Source organism: Hetaerina americana, unplaced genomic scaffold, assembly GCF_022747635.1.
Source record: "Hetaerina americana unplaced genomic scaffold, ioHetAmer1.1.p SCAF_5, whole genome shotgun sequence".
Taxonomy (NCBI): domain Eukaryota; kingdom Metazoa; phylum Arthropoda; class Insecta; order Odonata; family Calopterygidae; genus Hetaerina; species Hetaerina americana.
Window position 1 is genome coordinate 85,714,474 of NW_027287095.1, and position 21,203 is coordinate 85,735,676.

Sequence of the window (21,203 nt, forward strand, 5' to 3'; positions counted from 1 at the left end):
ATAACAAAAATCCGAAGAAGGAATAAATCAAAAGCAAACAAGTGAGCGTTCAATGAATACATAGGACATAATTGCCGTTAGGAACCGTCCAAAACTTAACTACGACAGGTATGCCCATGAATGTGATGGTAATTTTCCTTGCCCTCATTACAATATAATTGTACTTAATAGCCACTTCTTTAGTGCCCAGCGACCCCTCCTTACTTTCGACTTTCCTATCAGATAGTAAGTGACCAGACCCACGAGGAGCAGACAAGAAACTTTTTTTGAATCTTGCAAGAAATAGGCAAATTTATTACCTCCGTCTTCTTCCTCCGTTTGCACCTCTTCTTATTGCTAATGCGTTATGCACGCCGCAATATGTTATTCTCACCAGTACATGGCCGTGTAAATCCCTCTTCTTCCATCCATGTGATTGAAATACAATCCAGATACGGATAATATCGTGAAAAACTCACTGCGTTATTCATTTTTTATTTCATTTATTAATAATTTTATAAGGCTCCAGAGCCAACGGAAGATTACATGAGTTCCGTAATAAAATACACACGCGATTGATTACCTAAAAAATTTTCAAAATAAACCTAAAGATTTTTATTATTGTTAATAGTTTTATGTATGGTACTTTCTAATTTTATCTGCCCATGTCATTACCTTTGTAAGCTATATAATATTGTTGTATTGAACTCATAAATGCTGCGACAATGTAAACATTTGTGTGTCATTCTCAGAAGAAACATTTGTCCTGTCAGCTGTCATTTCCGCGGTCAGCAAGATGATACCTCTGCGTTCGCGCGCAGCTTTAATCGGTCAACGTTACGCGTTCGCGTTCGCTGTGGTCGTCGTAGTTGATATCGATGTATAATCCCTGGATCTGCTTGAAGTGGCCCTCCGCTCGACTTTCTCTCAGTAGGGATATTTCTTCACGCGCGCGAGGGCACCTCCGTTCGCAACCATCTTCTTTGCCTTCCACATTAGCCATCAGCAAAAAGCAATGGTGGACCAAAATTTGTCCGACATTTGAGTATATCCCGCAGCGTCGTCCTCCATGGACTTCAATCTTCGCCCGCTCTTCGTATATTTAATTCATCCGGTCATTCGATCCGTCCATTACGAGCTTCGTCGTCTATCTGTGGTGACCGCATTCGTATATCCAATTCTTTCAATCTCAAACACCCTCGGCTACTACAAACGCTTACGCAAAGCATACGAACTTCGCATGCCTGTGGTAATGGATTGCTTTCATGAATTCGATACTTAATGCGTTTTGTTGCCAATGAATAAGGTCTGGGCATGTTAAGAGAAGGTAAAAGGTTGTTCAGAGAAATTATAAGGATTGAAAGGCAAGTGGATACAGGAGACACTAGAGATGGGCAAAGGGATGATGAAGACGGTGATGTAGGAGGGAGGTAGTTGGGAAATCAATATAGAGGGAGGAAAAGAATAGACATTTGGAATGGAATGAAGGGAGGTAGAAAGTACATAGAACTTAAGAACGAATTTTTATAATATGCAGTAAGTTGCTTAAGGATATTTTGTGTCGTGTTAGTTATGGCTTATTGGGTACAGTCGTGTGAAGTCCTGTGTCTTTCTTAATTCTACCTCAACCCGGTAGTCTAATGCTAATATGAGTAGATATTTTTTTTGTAGAATTTTTATGGCTTCCGCTACACTTCCATGTCCCTCTTTGGTGTTCTTTCACTTGCGGTCCTACTCATTCGTCACGCCATGACGCGCATAGCCGAATTCTCTCAAGGTGTCAGTTACTCATTTATTAAAAATTGAATCGCAGTTTATCTTCCACAGATTACTTGTTTTTAAATGTTGGTTGCTATCCATTACTTTATTTTTGCCTGCCGGCAATAGCCCAACCCTGCCCCATAAGCAAGGTGGGAATAGAAAAGGAAGCCGACCCTGGCATATCTTAAGCCATTGCCTGCCACACTTGAATTGGTTTCCATCACCACGATAATCAACGTGAAGGTCGGCTGTTGGCATGCCAGGAGGGTCGAGTTCAACTCGCACTAACCCCATTGCGGTGTGTAAAATTATCTCAATGACATTGAAATACGAGTAAGTGATGCTTGAAGCCTGTGCCGCCCGCGGTTTCCAACTGAGAACTGTTCCCCAGAAGAATCAAACCACTTGGATGTTTAGCTGAAGGTGTCAGAATTATTGTCCGGATTTTAACCCAGAACGTTGAGTGCCCGAAGGCTCAACCCAAAAAAAGCCTCCTTTTTGTTTTTTTTTTTTGATAGAAGAGAGAACACCAAATGGAAAATGCTTTTTTTCTCGACCAACTTTGGAATTCTTTATGTGCAGACATATTTTCAGGAAATAAACATTTAACTTTTCATCTCAGCAGTGCACCAAGAGGGCAAAAATACAACATTTTGGATGGGCAATTACAATAATATTTCATGAATAAGATTTCATATTCGAAGTTTGTATCGCAGCACATGGGGTTCACAAAAAATGGGATGCGTCTCCATTTTCGGTCATCACTGTGACTTCAATGGACCCATTATGATCGGTGGATAATACTAATTCATTGGGAAAGTCAATTTTAGGAATATGCACAAATTACAGGAGTAAATAAAGTGAAGATGACGTTTTCCTATTTAAATTTCCGTGTGAGTACGGATTGTGATTAGTCATCGATGTATGTTAAGAGGAATTTTAGGAAGTAAGGGGTCGTCTAGACAAGATTTGCCTGGTTTATTAGACCACATTTTGATCCTCTCCTTGTCCAACTACATCCGTTTCTACTCTTTCGCAGACCTTCATTACGCACTAAAAACGGCTTCTCAAATTCCCATCCGCCACCCAAAAAGGGTAAAATTTAATTGAAATTGCTGTTTAGAAGAAAAAACTTACTCGAATTTTCTTCCCTTATTTCAATTTTGTGGCAGCGTTGGATTACATGGATCACAATTTAATGAGAAAATCGGAAACCCAGTAGTGTGTTATACTAGAAAAAATTCTAATTTCTAAGGGATATAAAATTCTAGTTGCTCCACTCTATTAAAAGGAAACGCCTCAATAAAAGGTTCATTAAACTATACACTAAACGTTTTAAAGAAGTGCTGAATTCTGAAGAAATCAAATATTTTTTTGCGCTCGTATTGCTCCTAAAAATCCCACAAGATAGAAATACTTGCTGAAGAACGCTTTTAACATGCATTAAATTTATAATCCCGAACATATTAACAATAGAAATGAATCGCCCGAATTTTTATAATCACATCTAATCCCTCGACATATTTAGGTTGGCCAGCGACAGGGAAAGCCGGAAAAAGTAAGTGAATTCTGGGGAAAATCGTAGTCTTCTATAGAAGGATTTGTTTATGTATTTAATAGCAGATTATTATTCCTTAGTCCTGAATAAAATGACGCAAAATATCCGTTAACCCCGTTATACGTACGTATTACAATAACTCATAGCTTCTGAGGTCACGCGCTGCCCAAAAATGGATACATAAAATCGGCAAGGCCAGGCATATACGTGACCTTAAGACTGGATGATCCCTTTTGTTAACGCATTGACGGTATTGACGATATATATAACGTTTGGTGGTGAATAGTGGGCAAGATAATGATTGTTGATACGACTAACAGGGCCAATTGAGGAGTCAGCTTGTTGTAGAAAGTGTGGGGCTTTTGTTTGGTGAAGCAGGCTTTCCAACCAGCCGACCGTATTGAGAGATCCGTTTTGTTTGGGAGTGAGACCTCAATTTGATTGCACTGTCTGGCATTAGGAAAGGTGGAGGAACCCAAATCCTCTTTTAAATTAAGGACGATAAACAGTGTGACGCTCACTTTCAATCAACTGCATGCTGAAAAGGATCTGGCAGATACTTGGTTGAGACTTCCTTCCTCGAATCGGCCCGCAGCCATTAAGAAACACTGCTATGTGGCGGTTGATTGGGTAAACCCGTCTCCCATGCCAGATTGTGCAGCGACTGTGGATTCGAAACTCTATGCCCTTATAAGGGCAAATTGTCCCCCAGTGGGCGTCTTTTCTCTGCGTGTTGTCAAAATGTCTAATCGTTGTTTTGGTTAAGTACCTCACATATCAGCAGAAAAGTTGTCAATTTAGTACGTAAAAAAAGGAGCAATATCACGTCTCCATTACGTATGAATCGCCCGTTTTCCCCATCTATTAGCTATACACCCTCGGGTCGTTAACAGAAGATGACCGGTGGTCTGAAATCACGTATACATATGTGGCCTTCGTCGCTTTTACGCGTCCATATTTGGGCAGTTGGCAATTTTCTTGATTCCTCTTAACGCCTGGATCTTCGGAGTAGGCTCCAATGCCCAAGCCAACTTTTCCTCAAGCGAAATCCACCTTTGTTCAACCCTTACCGAAAATTGGCCCGGCCACCCTCTCAAGAGGCAATCACATACGCTGCCTCTATTATTAATCTCCATACGCTTTCATTCCAATTTTTTTACCAGGCGATAATATCCGAGTTGTTCCCGCCCTCGACCGATCTTGCTCGATTGATAGCAACAACGTGCTTCGATCTACCCCGTGGGACCTCGGCCGAATCAGCATCCTAATCAACCTCGGGAGTGGTCAAAGCGAGAGAGCAAAGCACCCTCCAGCTTTAATGTTCGCACAATTCCACTCTATTCGCTCGCTCTTCCACGACCTCGAAACGGGTAGAATTGACCACAACTTGATCCCAAGGACACGTGTAAATGCTGCAGTCAAATGATGTCTAAATGAACAATGTCGACATTGTCTTGGCCCACGACAATTATTCATTGTTTTACCAGGTAAACAATGTACGCCAAGGGCCAAATCCTTTATTACCCAAAATCTATCGTCAGTGGCTAATTAATCTCATTGTTCCGCAGGAGAGTACACATATATGTGGTTTATTCCTAGTTCATGATAATTCGCATTGCAAAGACGCTAACGTATGATATACATCAGAGTTTGCCATTGATGGATGTCATACTTCAAGCCCAGCACTATGCGATTGACATTTTCTTCCTATTTGGCTGGAAGGACTTTTGAGGGTCCACATTTGGCTCCACCTGGTCTTGAGTCCCAAAGACGATAGCATCATCTACAAGAGCTTTATAACATCGACAAAAACCATCCTCCAAGACTTCTTCCTGTTACCCTCTCTTACATTTGCTGTTGATTCTTTTCATTTTAATCTCTTTGTTCGCATTTTTTTTCAGTTTATTTCCACTTCCCCCAACAGTTAAGGCTCTAAGTGTCTTCATTACTCTGCGCAAGAACTTTAAATCACATACTGATTTGTGAGCAAACTTAATCAGATTTGGAAATATTGTCAAGTGGTGTATTGTCAGAAAAGCGAAATAATTAAAAATATAATTATATTTTATATTTGGTTATGGTATAAAGAAGGGGACGCGGTGATCCATGAGTAGAGCATTGGACTACTGACTGGAGGGTCCGGGTTCGATTCCCAGGCAAGTCTCTCTGGGCATCTGTAGCTCCACAGAAGCTATGCGATATTTTGGATACCAGATCTTCTGTGGAAACCATAACTGGCACATTATAAAGAACTGGGGCCCCCCTACCCAGATGTATGAATTTCACATGCTCTTGGGCTTAGTACTGGGTGAACTCTATCATCACCTACCAAACCAACCTCCGGGTTGATTACTGTGTTTATGGTTTATTGTATTAAGAATATTTTTTTCTATATTAATTAGATTTACTGTAATCCTTATCAAGGTCATTGCAGGATCCAAAATTCCAAAAAGGAGTAGAAAAACTTGCTTAAAATTAGTTATAATTCTATAGATAGATTGAGGTAGTGTTTAATAACCTTGGGTAGTAGTAGTAGTTATTATGGTAGGTGACCAACAGCCGAGATCATTTGCACCATTAGGAGTACGTATTTCGGCAGGAGTTTTTTCACACTTCTAATGCCAATAAGCCTTCTGGTACACCTTTGGAATTTATTTTTGCACTGAGCTAAGAATCCTTTAATACCGCTAAGCATGCCAACCCCATTAGTTACCCTCTACTCTGACTTCTAATAGGAGGTATTGGTTGAAGGTGGAAACTGACTAGCTGCACCTGTTGTGAGTGACCATGATTTGGAGGTGCCCACTAGTGATGGTGCCTACCAGTAGATATATATCTACTGGTAGACACTAGTATCTATCTATAATATTGTATCTTGCAAAAGAAATCATCCTTCCCATGATCCATGTCTACAAATCAGCCTTGGCAAATAAATTATAATCTCCTTGACTTTTAAATGACTCTGTTACATGTACTGCTGTACTTGTGTTTCATTATTGTCACCCTCTCATTCCTCGATTTTCCAATTTCCTCACAGGCAAAAGACGAGTGCGATGTCACTATATCCCAGCGAGGGTGGTCCTAGCCATTGTCTCCTTCTTTGGTTTCTTCATGAACCAAATGCTCCGAGTCAATATCAACATTGCCATTGTTGCTATGGTCAATGGATCTAGTCATAGTCCAATGGTTAACAATTTAACCATTGGTAATGAATCAACAGACTCAGGTCTACTAGAAGGGACGTGCATTCAGTATTCTACAAAAAACAATTTATTTTTCAATGGCACACTAGAAGTGATCAACTCAACTGGAATTGAGGAGGTAAAATAATGTGTTCTTTCATAAAAATGAGTATTAAAATGTAATTTAGATGGATGCAAATATTTTTTAATATTTTTTTGCAAATATAAAATTTAATTTAGCAATGGAGGTTAGATAATATTTGAATGTCTAAATAAATACTTTTAAGAGCACAGAATCACAGCTCTATGTCAAACTCATCCCTTGTTTTAAATTTAATGCTTTCTAAAAAGTATAATACAAGTTATGAACACCTTGTTAAATAATTATCAGCAATCAACTCATAATTATCACCAATATTTGTGGGCACAGATTGAGAACTATAAGTAGTGCAAAAGGAAGGTGAAGTTAAAGAAAATACATGGTAAATTCATATAGTAAATTTAAACAAATGATAAAGGTTCACGGGCAGTTAAGGGGAAAGGAAGAATATATTTTCTAAAATTTTAGCATCACCTGAAATATTAAACCGATAGGAAGGCACAGAGAAAGGAGAGGTGTTCAATTGGGACAGCATTGAGCAAGGAATGGTGATTGGGGCACTCTACTGGACTTACGTGATTAGTTTGGTGCCTGGTGCCATGCTGGCAAATGTTATTGGACCAAAATTGGTATTTGGTGGTGCCAACTTGATGAGTGCTCTTCTGGCACTCCTGACTCCATTTGCTGCCAAGAGTGGCTTCAACTTCCTGCTGCTGGTCCGAATTCTTCAGGGATTGTTTTCGGTAAGTGTCGCTGTTTTCAATTGCTCCCAAGATATGTCCAGGAGATGTGTAACCTTTGGTCTGACAAACCAGAATTATTGTAAACATCCCAACTTAGAAGTACATGGTTAATTGCTTTCAATGGGTTGGTCATTTATAAGCATCATTTTTATTGTTCATCCGCTGGTAGTAGCTATTATGCATTTACTCTTTAAGGATCATTAAAAGTAAAAGAGGAGAAAATGACAAATATATGGCATTAGGAAGTTGAATGAAAAGCAATCTGCCAGAGCAGTCATGATAATATATAATTCAGAGAAAGTCATTAAAAAATTAATTAAAATTTTTTCAATGCATAAAAGAGAATTTTCGAAGGAATAAAATGGTGAAAAGTTAGTGAATATGCTCAAGAAAAAGGTATTGGATTGGATGGTAACTCATCATTTTCCTAACCTTAACAAAAAATCAGACAATGGGAGAAAGAGTAGCAGATTGATATTCAGGACAATGGGTATAAATAGCAGGGCATTGAGACAGACCATGCTTTCAATTATCACCAACATTTTGATGCATAAGTGATGATAATGAATTAAATACCAAGGGTAGGAATTAAAGTTTAGGACCATTGCACTGAAAGAATCAAAAACAATTTAGCAATTGATAAAATTTCAGGCATTAATCAATCTGGAGATTGCAATGACTGATGAAGAGATTACAGAATAATTTCTATGTGTATATTATGATACACATTACACAATTATGAAATAAAGTCATATGATTCACAAGAAAAGGGAAAGCTAATTTAATTATTGGATTGAAAGGAAATGAATCAGAAAATGTTGCTGTATTTTGAAGGAAAATGGGCTGCGGCAGTAATTGAATAGTTAGAGGGAAAGATATCTTTACAAAAAGGAGTTGATGGAAGGGGTTAAGAGATGGCAGAGATCTAGCAGAGGGATTTGTCAAAGCTTTAAAATTGACCGTGGTGTTTTGTGACTGAGAAACTTGTATTTTAGAAAAGAGGGCAGAAGCCAGTTGAAGGCATTTGAAATGAGTGTGTGGAGATGGATTGAATAATCAGCTGGTGAGGGAGGGATGTGAAAGTAGAAGTGACGGATGTAGAGTGGAAGTGAAGTTTTTGGGAGCTGAACACTGAAAGAGATAGAACTGAAATGATGGGAGGAGGACAAAAGGTGGTGGAGAGAGTTGTGAAAGAGAGAGGTAGGGCAATTCTGGGCAGATAATAAAGAACGAAAGGGAATTTTGGATGGCTTTAAAGTTTGGTGTAAAGAAAGTTAGAATCCAATGAAAGCATCAATCATGGCTGTGACCTTTGTGTCATTGATAAGTGCAGGTATCAGAGTTGATTAATGATGGCCATTATTTTATTGTAAAGAAAATCCGAAATTAATTTACAAAATACGAGGGTCATCCGGAAAGTAGTACCCGTTCGTGAAATAAAGACACAAAAGTAAATATTAACAAACATAAAAAATTTTATTTGAAAGAGGATACTTTAAACTACTTCTCAACATAATCTCCAAGCAAATTAAGGCATTTGTCATAACGTGTGACAAGTTTCTGTATTCCTGCTGCATAGTCCTTCGCCGCCAGCTCATTGAGATACGCGAGGGACCCATCTTGCACAAATTTTTGCATAATGCAGATGGTGTTTAACAATTTCATGAACAATTGTTCGAGAAACATTGGGAAAATGCTCACAGATGTCATCAATTGTGACGCGCCGATCGTTCCTCACGAATTCGTCAACTGAGCTCACCAGTTGGTCTGTAATGACAGACGGTCTCCCCGAACGCTCATCGTCGTGTGTGTTCCCCCTCCCCATGTTGAAGTTGCGACACCACCGCCGAACAGACGACTCGTCCATTACATTGTCTCCATACACCTCCTTTAATTGGCGATGAATATCACATGGGCGAACGTTTCTTGCATTGAGGAATTTAATCACTGCCCTCACTTCACAACTGGCGGCGTTCTCAATTTTTTTAAACATTGTAAACAATCACAGAAACAACACAGGCAATGCTAGCGTCACGCAACTTGGCTCAGAGAAGGCAGACAAGCCACTGAAGCTATCTGACCTCGTCCAGCGGCTACTCGCGTCGTCAGCACTTCATGCGGCACGAACGGGTACTACTTTCCGGATGACCCTCGTATATACTCTCTATGGTAAAAATATTCCACAAGTATTTAGCACATGATTCTTAGTTGTATACATTTACGTGAAATGTATTATTCAAATCATTTTAGGACAATTTATTTGAAAATTAAACAAGTAATTACAACATCTAAAGCCTGTGTTATTTTTTTCATTTTTGCATGCCATAATTTATATGGTTGAGATACAAAAATAGAACATTTTTTTCACATACATTATGTTTACCTGAAAATGGATTGTCCAAAAAGTCAGCAGCATGCCATGCTGTCAGCATTGATACTCAAATTTATTTGTGTTTGGAACCCAAAAGCTTTCTTACAATATGTTTTAAAAATGTCAGCACTAGAGTAAGGAAGGTATTGTTCATTGATCTTGCTGCAAAAATTGAAAGGCCTAATTCATTCTCTCACAAAATACTGACAGGGTGTAACTTGGCCAACAATGAACATCATGGCAAGCCGCTGGATACCCCCACATGAAAGAAGCAAATTCATTTCAACATACTTAGGCAAGTCAGTTTTCTATTGCTTGTTGCATCAACTATGCTAACATATATCCATTGAATAACAATAATTTAAAATATATGCAATTTAAATATAGCTAACAAAGTTTGAGTATGCAATGTAAATAAATATATACTTGTATCAGTGATTAACATACATACCTGTATAAACATTGAAGCATAGTACAGTCTATTTAATATTTCAATTTCTTGCAGAAGTTACAGTTAACAGTATTGTTAACATGGAAATATTACAGAAAATAGTTTTCCAGTGTATGCAAAAGTAATAAACATAGTTCCCAATTTTTCATACACACAGACTCAAGATCAATAATCACCAAAATTAATTTGTGTTGTCTTACATATCACATTTTTCTATCCTATTGATAAAAGAGTGTTGTTAAAATTTGATCAATTTATTTTTAGTATTTTTTCATTTTATCTAGCTTCAAAAGTTTCATAGATTAATTTTTTTACACAGGTGTGTACACATTATTTTAAAAAATGAAGGCAAACTGGATGTTTTACATACACCCATACTCATTCTGGCCCTGTAAAAATGTGTAATTTATGGCTTAGGGTAGTATTGTAAGTTGAGGTAGGATGTTACGTTGCAATAGATTCAGAAAAACAGATGTAAACCATAATAAAGTTTAAAATACAATAAGAGCCTTCAGTAATATGATATCATGGAATGAACTAAAATAATATTTTAATTATTAGCAAACCCAACACTGAAAATACACGCCCTGAAATAAGTTTAAACATAACTTTTGCTGAAGTAAGATCATCCAGAATAGAAATGGAATACAATCTCTCACAGAAAATAAATCTGAAATTTGAATAATTTTTAATAGCAAATTCAAGCTTTCAATGCTACACTGGGCAAAAATTCAATACATTAAACTGATGAAGATAATTTCTGCACTATAATCATATGAAATTGAGGGAAATGGTAAATAAATCTATCAATTTGAATTTTTGATAGCAAAAATCTAATGGCCCTTTTTATTGAGAGAGCAAAGTAAAACATAACAATACAATAATTATGCAGTTAAATAATACAATCACTATCTGCTCCTGATAATTTATCTAAATATTCCATCTAATGAAATATCCATCTAAATGGTCAAGCTCTTAACTATTTTATGCAAGACCCTTACCATTCTGCTTCCCAAAGTTGCAATAAAATAACAAAATCCATAAAATCAGCCATTTCCCCAACAGAATTTAACACAAAAATGTGTCCTTTATTACAAAGCAAGTTGCATTACAGTGTGGATGAGTTCTTTGATGATGAACTCAAAATGTGAATCTTCAGTTATCAGCATCTGTAATATTTCTAGTTTATTATCTCCTTGCATCTGCATTTATTTTCCTATTCCTTAAATTTTTTCGTTTGTGTCTATGTAAATAGTCCAATGCTGATGACTCATATCTTGTTTGACCATTTCAAACTATAAATTGTGGCAGAAACTGATGGAAAGTGTCATTCTCAATATAGGAAGTGCAGTTGGATCATCAGTTGCTTACCCACTCTTCGGAGCCCTAATAGATAACTATGGATGGGAATCCTCCTTCTACACACCAGGAGTCATTGCTTGTGTGTGGTGCGTGTTTTGGTGGCTGCTGGCCTTTGACACACCAAGTGCCCATCCTCGCATATCAAGAGAGGAGCAAGTATACATTGAAACTGCAGTTTCGCCATCCCTAAACAATGGAAAGGTAAAGGCAATGATGATTGAAAACAGAAATTATTGTATCCATTGAACAGTAACAACAGGTGTGTGTTAACCACAACCGGTCAAGCATTTCTGTGATTTCTTATAAAGTGCTTGAAATTAGAGAAAGATAAAAATTTTGATGGATGGGGAAGTACAGGTATCATAACATTCATGTGCAATCCAAGATCTTAAAAAACTGGTACGGTGCTATTTACAATTGATCAAGAGGTAGTGGAGAGATTGAGTAATTGAATTCACAACCAATTCACAAGAATACATCTATACTTTGCAATGATTAAATCAAAATTAAAAATTTTTCTTGGTGGCCAGTGTTCAAGGTGACTCAGACCAGGAAAACTGGATTATTTTCAAGACTTTTTTGGATCCTCCTACCTAAACTTAACTCCTCATACGTTTTGCCATGGTGGTACACTGAAAATAACAACCATGGTATATTGGCATAACAACCATAAAACAGAGATGGTTGATGCATCTCAAAAAATACTAGTACTTCTTTCCTGGTTGATGCTGTAGCCAGGGTACATTTAGTGTATTGGGGAGGTAAATTTTAACATACCAGCAGTAAGCCAAGTTCTGTGCCTTTTCTGAAAAGATCTACAAAATTGATGTATAGGTATTGTACATATATGTCAATCTATTATGGTGAGTTATATTCTCATGTTATTTCGGCATTCTCTTCTTGGGGCTCCTTATCCAATGCTATTGCGATATCAAAATTGATATATCAAGGTGAAGTAATTGTTGTTTATAAGTAAAAGAGTAATTGATTATTAAAAACTCATTGCCTTTAAGTTTAATATCTTTTCAAACTAACTTGTTAATTGACATTTAGCTATAACTTTTAACAAATTGAATTAATCTTAAAATTATAATAATGAATTCTCAAACCTGATGAGCATTATTCATCAATTGATATATCAAAAAGTGCAAAATATTAGACAGATTAGAGAAATAAGCATGCATAAAAATCAATATCTTTCTCCCCCACAGATGCCAACACCTTGGAAAAAAATTCTCCTATCTATTCCATTTTGGGCACTTGTCGCATCAAATCTTGGATCTCTCTGGGGATTTATGACAATCCTTTCCTATGGGCCAACTTATCTGAATAATATCCATGGATTTAGCATGAAAGCAGTAAGTAAATACATTTTTAAGCAGGTACCTATGCGTACTTGTAGTAGTAAGTTGGTAGGGTAGGTACCCATACCAACACATTCCTATCTCAAGACACCAGCCACTACACATGCCATTGTTTTTGATATTTCCCCTTGCATGTGGTATTGGATTGGGGAATTCTTGAAAAACATTTTTAGCCACAAGCTATCTTAACTGACTGCCGGCATCAATACTGTCCTCCACGGCAGCAGTCAACTATTCTGACCTCATGAACGATCAAACTCACAATTTTAAATCGTGTATGCACACAAAGTGATTTATGTTTTAGAAAAATTCAAGCAAACAAAAAAATAGTCATTTAAGTTCCAGTCCATAAATGACAAAGGATATTTACAAATGTTTGATTGAAATGTAATTTTTACATTGTAGCAAATTATTATTATGATGTATTAGTTGCTGAGTCAAATTATGGCGTTTTAAATATGGAAAACATTCTACTAAGTGTTTCTGAGTGAATTCCTGAAAGAATAAGGCAGAGTTAATGCACAAAAATAAAGTACAATTTAACGTCTCAAGGTTAAGGGAATTGTACATCAGGGACACACAAAATTTTAATTAAACAATATGTTCATTTATAATTTAGCATGGAACAATATTTTCATTTAAATTTTGTTGGTTTGCATAAGTAAGAAGATTTTGACATAAAATATAAATACAACCATAAAACAAGGTAAAGTTAATTATGAATAACTATGGATTTTTTTTCATTTGTCTAATTAAAGAATATTTCTATCTTTATATGCAAGAATGGTATTTTCTCTGGACTACCCAATATTATGAGGTTCATCTTTAGTATTATATATTCATCCATCACTGACCATATAATAAGGAAGAAAATATTGTCAGTCACCGCTGTTCGGAAAATATCTACTTGTATTGGTAAGAATGATGCTTTTGGTAATCAATTTGAAACTGATTGCCAGATGTGGCATTAAACTTAGCATATGATTTAGTATATTAAGAAAAATTATTCAATATTTGGGTAATTTGGAGTAAAATAGAAAAAGTAAGCACTCTAATTAGGCAATAGTGCTAGTCTTAAGCATTTCCATGTGAATGTTTGGATGAGTAAAGAACCACCAAAATGGAATTCTTTCATTGTTTTTTTTTAATTCAGAGTACAATATGTATTCTCATTTATGTCAAAGCATGCCTGATTGTGAAGTGCATTTTGGGCATTGAAATCTAGGAAGAATTTTTATGGGCTAATTCATATCAATAATGAGGGAGGAATTTGTCCAGAAGATTTCATCAGACCAGTTTTAGTTCCTATCCCAAAAAAGGGAAAGGCTATATCATGTGAGGACTATAGAGTAATAGGCTGTATTTTGCATGCAGCTAAAGTGGTTCTTAGGATCATCACCAAGAGGATGGAAAGTAGGGCAAATGATTACTTAGGGGATGATCAGTTTGGTTTGAGGAAGGGGAGAGGCACACATGATGCCACAACAGTAATAATAATAATAATACCTCATTCATTTTGAAAAATGGTTCAACCATATTAAATGTCATCAAGATAAATATTATTTAACATATAAACATTAGTTCTTAAATGTGATGAAGATTGTCACAATAGAATTCATCCAATGAGTAAAGTGGGTGAGCAAGTAACCAGGTATATTTACCCTATTCTTGAAACTCTGGATACCGTCTGATTTCAACTGAGTAGGCAGATAGTTATGCAGTCGTATGTTCAAATGAAGTCACTAATAGAGAGGAACACAGGATACAATCAGGATAATTTGTTTGTTCCATAGATTTTGAGACGGTATTCAATTGGTAGAATAAATGAATGGTTTACCGACGATGGAAGTAGATTGGAGGGATAGACAAACTATCCATAGCCTGCTATATATACGTCTCCGACTGCTCAGGTGGATGGAGAATCAGGATGGGCTATGCAGGGGAGTGAGACAGGGATGCCCACTGTGGCAGGAGTGAAACTATGGGGAATCCATGTAATCATATTATTACTATGTGAAGTATATTTTTAATAAACTTATTCCTTGTTTTTTTAATGAAAGTAATTGTTAAAAATATGTGAACAAAAGGTGGGTAAAAAAAAGGTGGGTGGGTGTTTATGTAAAGTTTTTCAACAATAGTTTTAAAAGCACCCAAAGGTGAAACCACATCTCTATTCCTAGACTGCACTGTAGTAGATGGTCCTTAATACATCAAGAGATGAAACTTTGTTTGAGACACACATTACAAATGAGATTGAACGTAATTTTCCATAGAATTGACTAATGTGCTTTTCCCATGATATATTAGAATCAATCCAGAGACCCAAAAATATTACACTGCTTACTTCTTGGATATTAATACCATAAATAAAACCTTTTAGGGTCCATTTGCGTTGTTATTCTGATGAAATTAACGAAGCTAGTTTTATCTTTGGAATTTTCATTTATTTATTTATTTAATAATATGTTTATATACAAGACATTGGGGGCATATTAGTCCAGGGAGTGAAACATTTGAATACTGATCTCAGGGTTCAGGTTCAATTGCCGCGAACGTCTCTAGGCACCCTCATCTTCAACCGAGCTGTGTGATTTATGGGAACCAATACTTCCTGGGACAGGGAAAGGATTCAGCCCCCTACCATGATAATGTGTGAATTCCACATGCCATAATAGTTGAACCACAACCCTCACTTATCAAACCGACCTTCAGGTTGATAACTGTGGTTTATACTAAACATTATAACAATGAAAACACTAAAAAAATGTTTACCTTAACATGATAGGGTCAGTTCAGGCCATATTGAAATCATATTTTATAGAGCCAATTGCAGGGGTGCAGGATATCATGTAGCTTGGGTTAAACTCCAGAGATGTCAGCCTGTCCTTTAACCAGTATAATCACCAAGAAAGAAGCCAAAACAGGGCTCCAATGGTCATAATGATCAACCTAATTAGATGTCACCACCAATTTTCAGTTAAACTAATTCAAACAACTGAAACACAAAACTAAAAGCTTCCTTTACATGTCCAATCCTTCCAGATTGCTGTATATACTTCTGTCTCATTGAGTGTACAAGATGAGTCTATTGATTCACTAGGCTAATCATAATCTAGAACTAATTAATTAATAGTTCCAATTAAATGTATTTTCCAGTTGAATTACTACCAGGGATGATTTTTCTGCTAATGACCAACATTGGATGTAATGCAGCAGCAGAGGTAGCAATTCTAACATTGGCTTCTGGTTTCACTGGTGCTACATCATCTGGGCCACTGGCAAACAGCATCGATCTGGCTCCAAATTTTTCAGGTACCCTTTCCATAATTATAGTCAGCAATACTTTTTCAATCAACTTTGACGTGGTATTATATTATTTGCAATCACCAATTTCTAACCATTTTTATAAATGATATGAAAATTTCATCATGTAGTACAAGGTGTACCTATAAATTTTGTACTATCATATATTTGATTTGAAACTTCAAAAATCTTAAGGATTATATGAAAAACTTGGTGATGGATATGAAACTTCTCATTAACCATATGTATAAATTCTATCATGGTGGCAAGTTCTTTGAAGGCTACTGAGATCTTCTTTGCTATTTCAACTTCCATGAGCTTGGTACTTATTCATTAATCGGAACTAGGAGCTATAAAAAAGCTAGAAAGTACCGAAACTAAGACTTGAACTGATATCAGAATGGAAAAAAAGGTGAAACCAGCCCATCATTTTCCTCTTCTGATAATCATGTTAACTTGGAATTCCTTCATGATGAGGGTGAAAAAGAAACTTTACACTTCCACGATAAAGATTTAATATTTCACGTCTATGGTTTTGATGCTGTGATGCATCATCATCAGGATGCGATGCTCAGGCATTGATTAAATCTTTATTGTGGAAGTGTAAAGTTTCTTTGTTACCCTCATCATGAAGGAATTCCATAAAATTAAACCTGGAACTGCTATGTTTGGAAATCTGCTACTAGAAATATATTATGTATGCTAGAGGGACAATCAGTAGGGAAAGCCAAAGATTCTGCTGGCAGAAAGCCCATTTTCCTTATGGGTTTCAAATCTGAGTTACTTGGTAGAAAGGAACCCATTCAAATTTTGAATGACAATCGGATTACATTACATCTACATAAATACCCCGGGATCCAGTCCAAAAGGTGTGTGGCAGGAGCATTAAAACTTGCATCCAATACTGCAATTACAATGCTTGGACTTGGCATATTGAAAATATTTTCCATTATTTCAGACAGCTCATTTATTTTAAAAAATGTGACTCTTAATTAGTTAACATCCAAATGCATACTTAGCTGATGATGTCCTAACAAAACTTCTAAGTGATTTTTCCATGGCACATTGTGTGCTAATGGATTTCAAAATGCTGATATTTGTTCCATTATGGGAGAAAGTTGTGAGTGATAAACTTTTGATACTCAATGTAATATCCAAACATTATCATTATAATGATTCATCTATGTGTGACTCTCTTTTGTTTTTTTTGCCCTACACAAATGTTTGTGATTTCCCATCACATTCATGCATTCTGCGTGGAGTTCTTTGAATACCTTGGAGATTCTGAATGGATGCTTTGAATGAAATGATACACCCCTGACCCAAAGAGCATTTTCTTACTAAATCATTAAAATGTCCCTCTATCATTATGAATGAATAAAATGGCAGAAATGGGTAAAATTTGGCCTATTTTATGACCAAAAGTGAGTTTATAGGAAAATTGATAGAAACAGAAGAGAGTGAGAATAGTGAACAGCTTGAAATTGATAATGCTCAAGATCAACTTTGTAATTATTATTCTACTTATTATATTTTATTATTATTGACTTTCCACCCCATTTAAGGTAGGTTTTGCATGGACACAGATTGAAACAATGATAAAACAGTACTTTCCTTTCAATCAATGTCACATTTTCCTTCCTTCTGCACACCCATGCCCCAAAAGTCCCCAATCTATGCTTACGTTCTAATCACAGTCATTAAAAACATGAACTAATCAATATTAAATTTCTATAACATATAAACTGTTTTGGCATCTTACATACTTATTGTTTACTAGTTGCTATTGAATGAATAGGAACATATCAATTAATTGGAGTAATTAAGCTAATTGGAGCTCCAATCCACAGGAATTTCCACAGCTTATGCAAACTAAATTTTGAGTGTTCTTTGTTAACTTGAACATTTTTTTAATAGGTGTCATCCTTGGGCTGGTCAATGTGGTGTCAATGTCAACTGGATTCTTGATTCCAACCATTACAGGAGCTATCATCAACAATAATGTGAGTCTAAAAAGAATGAAGGTTACGGGAAATTACAATAATATCTTTGAAAATTATACAGTTTTCGATTACCTAGTTTTAAAAGGGAATAATTAACTAACTAACTCTGCCGTAAACATCCAAAAAAATTTCTTGCAGCTTATATATGTGTGTAATCTGTATGTATCTAATATATGAATGTATCTTTCAGAACACAATGGATGGATGGAGACTTGTTTTCATAATAGGAGCAGTTGTAAGCATATCTTGCTGTTTAGTGTTCACAATTTTCGGAAGTGGAGATGTCCAGGAGTGGAACTGGCCTCCAGGCCAAGCACATCGAGGCAGGGAAGAGGGCATTGGTGGAGAGATTGGTGTCCGTGAACACTCTCTCGTCCTAGAGCAGGACAACCAACGACTCAGCAATGGGAAAGTGAATGGGGAAGACAAATCAGATTGTGTGGAACACACCAGAATGATCAGATAAAATTGGGCTAATCCCCTTTGGAATTTCAGTGACCTCTCGATGGCATTAACCAAGTTTACCAATGGCAGTAAGTAAAAGTCAACCAACATACCATTTTTGAGAGGAAGTTGGTGTGTTCACTGGTGTGCTAACTCAATGATTTGACTCTTTCATCTCTCATGGGGCATCGAGCTGATCGCGTGAATTCTGTGACTGAAACCAATGTGACTTGACAAGACCAGAGCCATCAAATTAAATCAATAACTGCTTCTACAAATAGTTTAAAAATGACAAACTAGGAGAGATGGCAAGGGCAAGACATTTGGGTGGAAATGAGGTTGTGTTGGGTCGGAAAGAATTGAAAGTGAGAAAATATTGAATTTACAAACTCGGTCTATTCTGTGAAAAGTACTTAACTCAATGATTGACAACATTCTATTGTTAATTTTTAAATATTTTCTCCCTGAAAGAGAAATTATGCCGCTAAAAGTGAATTTGCTTTGCTACAAACACCCATAAAGGGTTCTGGCAATTACTACTACACTGGCAATAACTCTGCCTATTTTCAGTACAAATTTCATATGACATGTTTATCATGTCAAATTTCCAATTGTTTATGTTAGCACTAGTCTCAAAAATCTATGTAACTGACACAAACACAGTCATACTGAATTAAATTGGAACTTTTGCATATGTTAACACTATGCTTTTACCTCATGATGTGTTCTTCATGTCGATAATCACCTACATAACCCCTCCCGCCCCCTTGTCTGTTTCCTATTGGTCCCTTACCTCTCCTCCCCTCATCCTTCCCCCACACGTCCTCTCCGCTCTTCCCCGAGAATGTCATTCTGATGACGACAGTCATGCATCGTCATCAGAATGGCGTCGGGTTAGTTGACAGAAAACCCACAGCAAGCCTCTTTCAACAATGTATTAATCCCTCCCCACAGCCTGCTAATTTATCAATGTTACCATTCCTCCTCCACCCCTTCTTTCTAACTCAACCAATCCTTTCCTTCCCTCTTCCTCTTTGTCCAGAGCTATGTATATTGTGCTCGACCTGTATTTTTACCTGGAGATGTTATACCATAATGAAACCTAGGTCGTAATTAAAATTTATTATGAGGAAAAGCCAAGTTGGTTATTTATCAATTTCAATATAAAAATTTTCCACCAAGTCACACCAAAAACAGTTATATTTAACTGCTAAGGTGTCTAACGCCAAAGGGTTGGCTGATTCAGTAATGGTGTCATGCTAAAAAGAGCATGGTTTAGGAGAAAGGAAGAACCACAGGGAGAAAAAATCTTGCAGGATAAAATATATTAATAATAACTAACACTTGTTTTCAACACCACAGGAGATGTAATAGCTATGGCTAACCATATATCTAAGAATAGCGTGATCAACTCACATAGTTTCCTGGGAGCTGGATCAAAATTTAGTTCCCTAGACGTATGAGTTCAATTTAGAATAAGGAGAATAGAACAGTACATAAGAAAATAGAATTTAGAAGAATTCTGGCATCAAAAGAAAGAAATACCAGGATGAAGCTGAGGAAATATTACAAGACAATAAGGAGACGTGGTGTGCTCAAAGATATATGAGAATATCTCAATCAAGGAATAAAGTAAGCAGTGCATGATAGAGTATGAACGATAAATATAAAAAGGATTTGGTATTCATTGATTAAAGAAAATATGATTTGGAAGATGAATGACAAATGGAATGACATTTGGATGTGGAAAATGTGAAACTAGAATTAGGGAGAATTAAAACAATCAGTAATGTTTAACAAACCACAAGATGGATAAAATTTTAATAGCACAAGAAGGGACTCTGACTAGGCAGAAAAATGTACGATACAAGGACTATATGAGAAATAATAATACCAGGGAGTTTGGATATAGAAAGAGAAAAAGATGGCCAGAAGAATGACTTATGCCCAGTAATACTTAAAAGTGGAAGATAAATAGATGGTCATCTTTATTTAGGGAAGAGATTGGGACTAAAGATGAAGGTATTAAATAAAATGAAAAGGAATTATGCTCTGGAAATAGGCAATATTCTCGTAGAACTACTCCTGAATTTATGAAAGCTAGGATGGAAAAGTTTTTATGGGCTCATAAGTTTCTGAGGGAGGAATTTGGCTGGAAGACTGTTACGTAGATCAATATTGTTACCAATACCAAAATAAGGAAAAGCAACAGTAGATGAGGGCTATAGGACTTCAATTATGCTGGAAAAAGGAATGAGTTGTTGCAATACGTTAGAAATACTTGATCAAGTAGAATACTTTTACTTTTAAGACGTAGGATAACTGACAATGGTAAAAGAAACAAGGGCAGTAGCAAATTAAATGGAGCATTGAAAGATTAAATTGGGTCTCAGGTTTATAGAGGTTTGGGTGTTTATATTTATATGCCTGTGAGCCTTAGACAATGTTAGCAAGAGGGCTAACGAAAGAGGAAGCAATTTATAATGTGGTGCTATATAAACGTGATGGAATGAACACTATGATTTAGCACTGGATGAAGAAGTCCTTAGAGAGGTGGGAAAAGAGAGAAGTTGAGAAAAGGA

The 21,203-nt window shown here is 36.4% G+C and overlaps 1 protein-coding gene across 1 annotated transcript in view; it reads left to right on the forward strand.

Moving 5' to 3' along the window:
- LOC139694137 (sialin-like) overlaps positions 1-19,254 on the forward strand; it is a 56,393-nt gene extending 37,139 nt beyond the window's left edge. Inside the window, exons 4-12 of the mRNA XM_071592568.1 lie at positions 6,336-6,619; positions 7,075-7,323; positions 9,905-9,993; positions 11,492-11,708; positions 12,719-12,865; positions 13,654-13,786; positions 16,028-16,183; positions 18,092-18,177; positions 18,368-19,254. Coding sequence (XP_071448669.1) covers positions 6,336-6,619; positions 7,075-7,323; positions 9,905-9,993; positions 11,492-11,708; positions 12,719-12,865; positions 13,654-13,786; positions 16,028-16,183; positions 18,092-18,177; positions 18,368-18,643 — 1,637 coding nt within the window. The 3' untranslated portion in view covers positions 18,644-19,254. The remainder of the gene's footprint in view (positions 1-6,335; positions 6,620-7,074; positions 7,324-9,904; positions 9,994-11,491; positions 11,709-12,718; positions 12,866-13,653; positions 13,787-16,027; positions 16,184-18,091; positions 18,178-18,367) is intronic.
- The last annotated feature ends 1,949 nt before the right edge of the window (positions 19,255-21,203 follow it).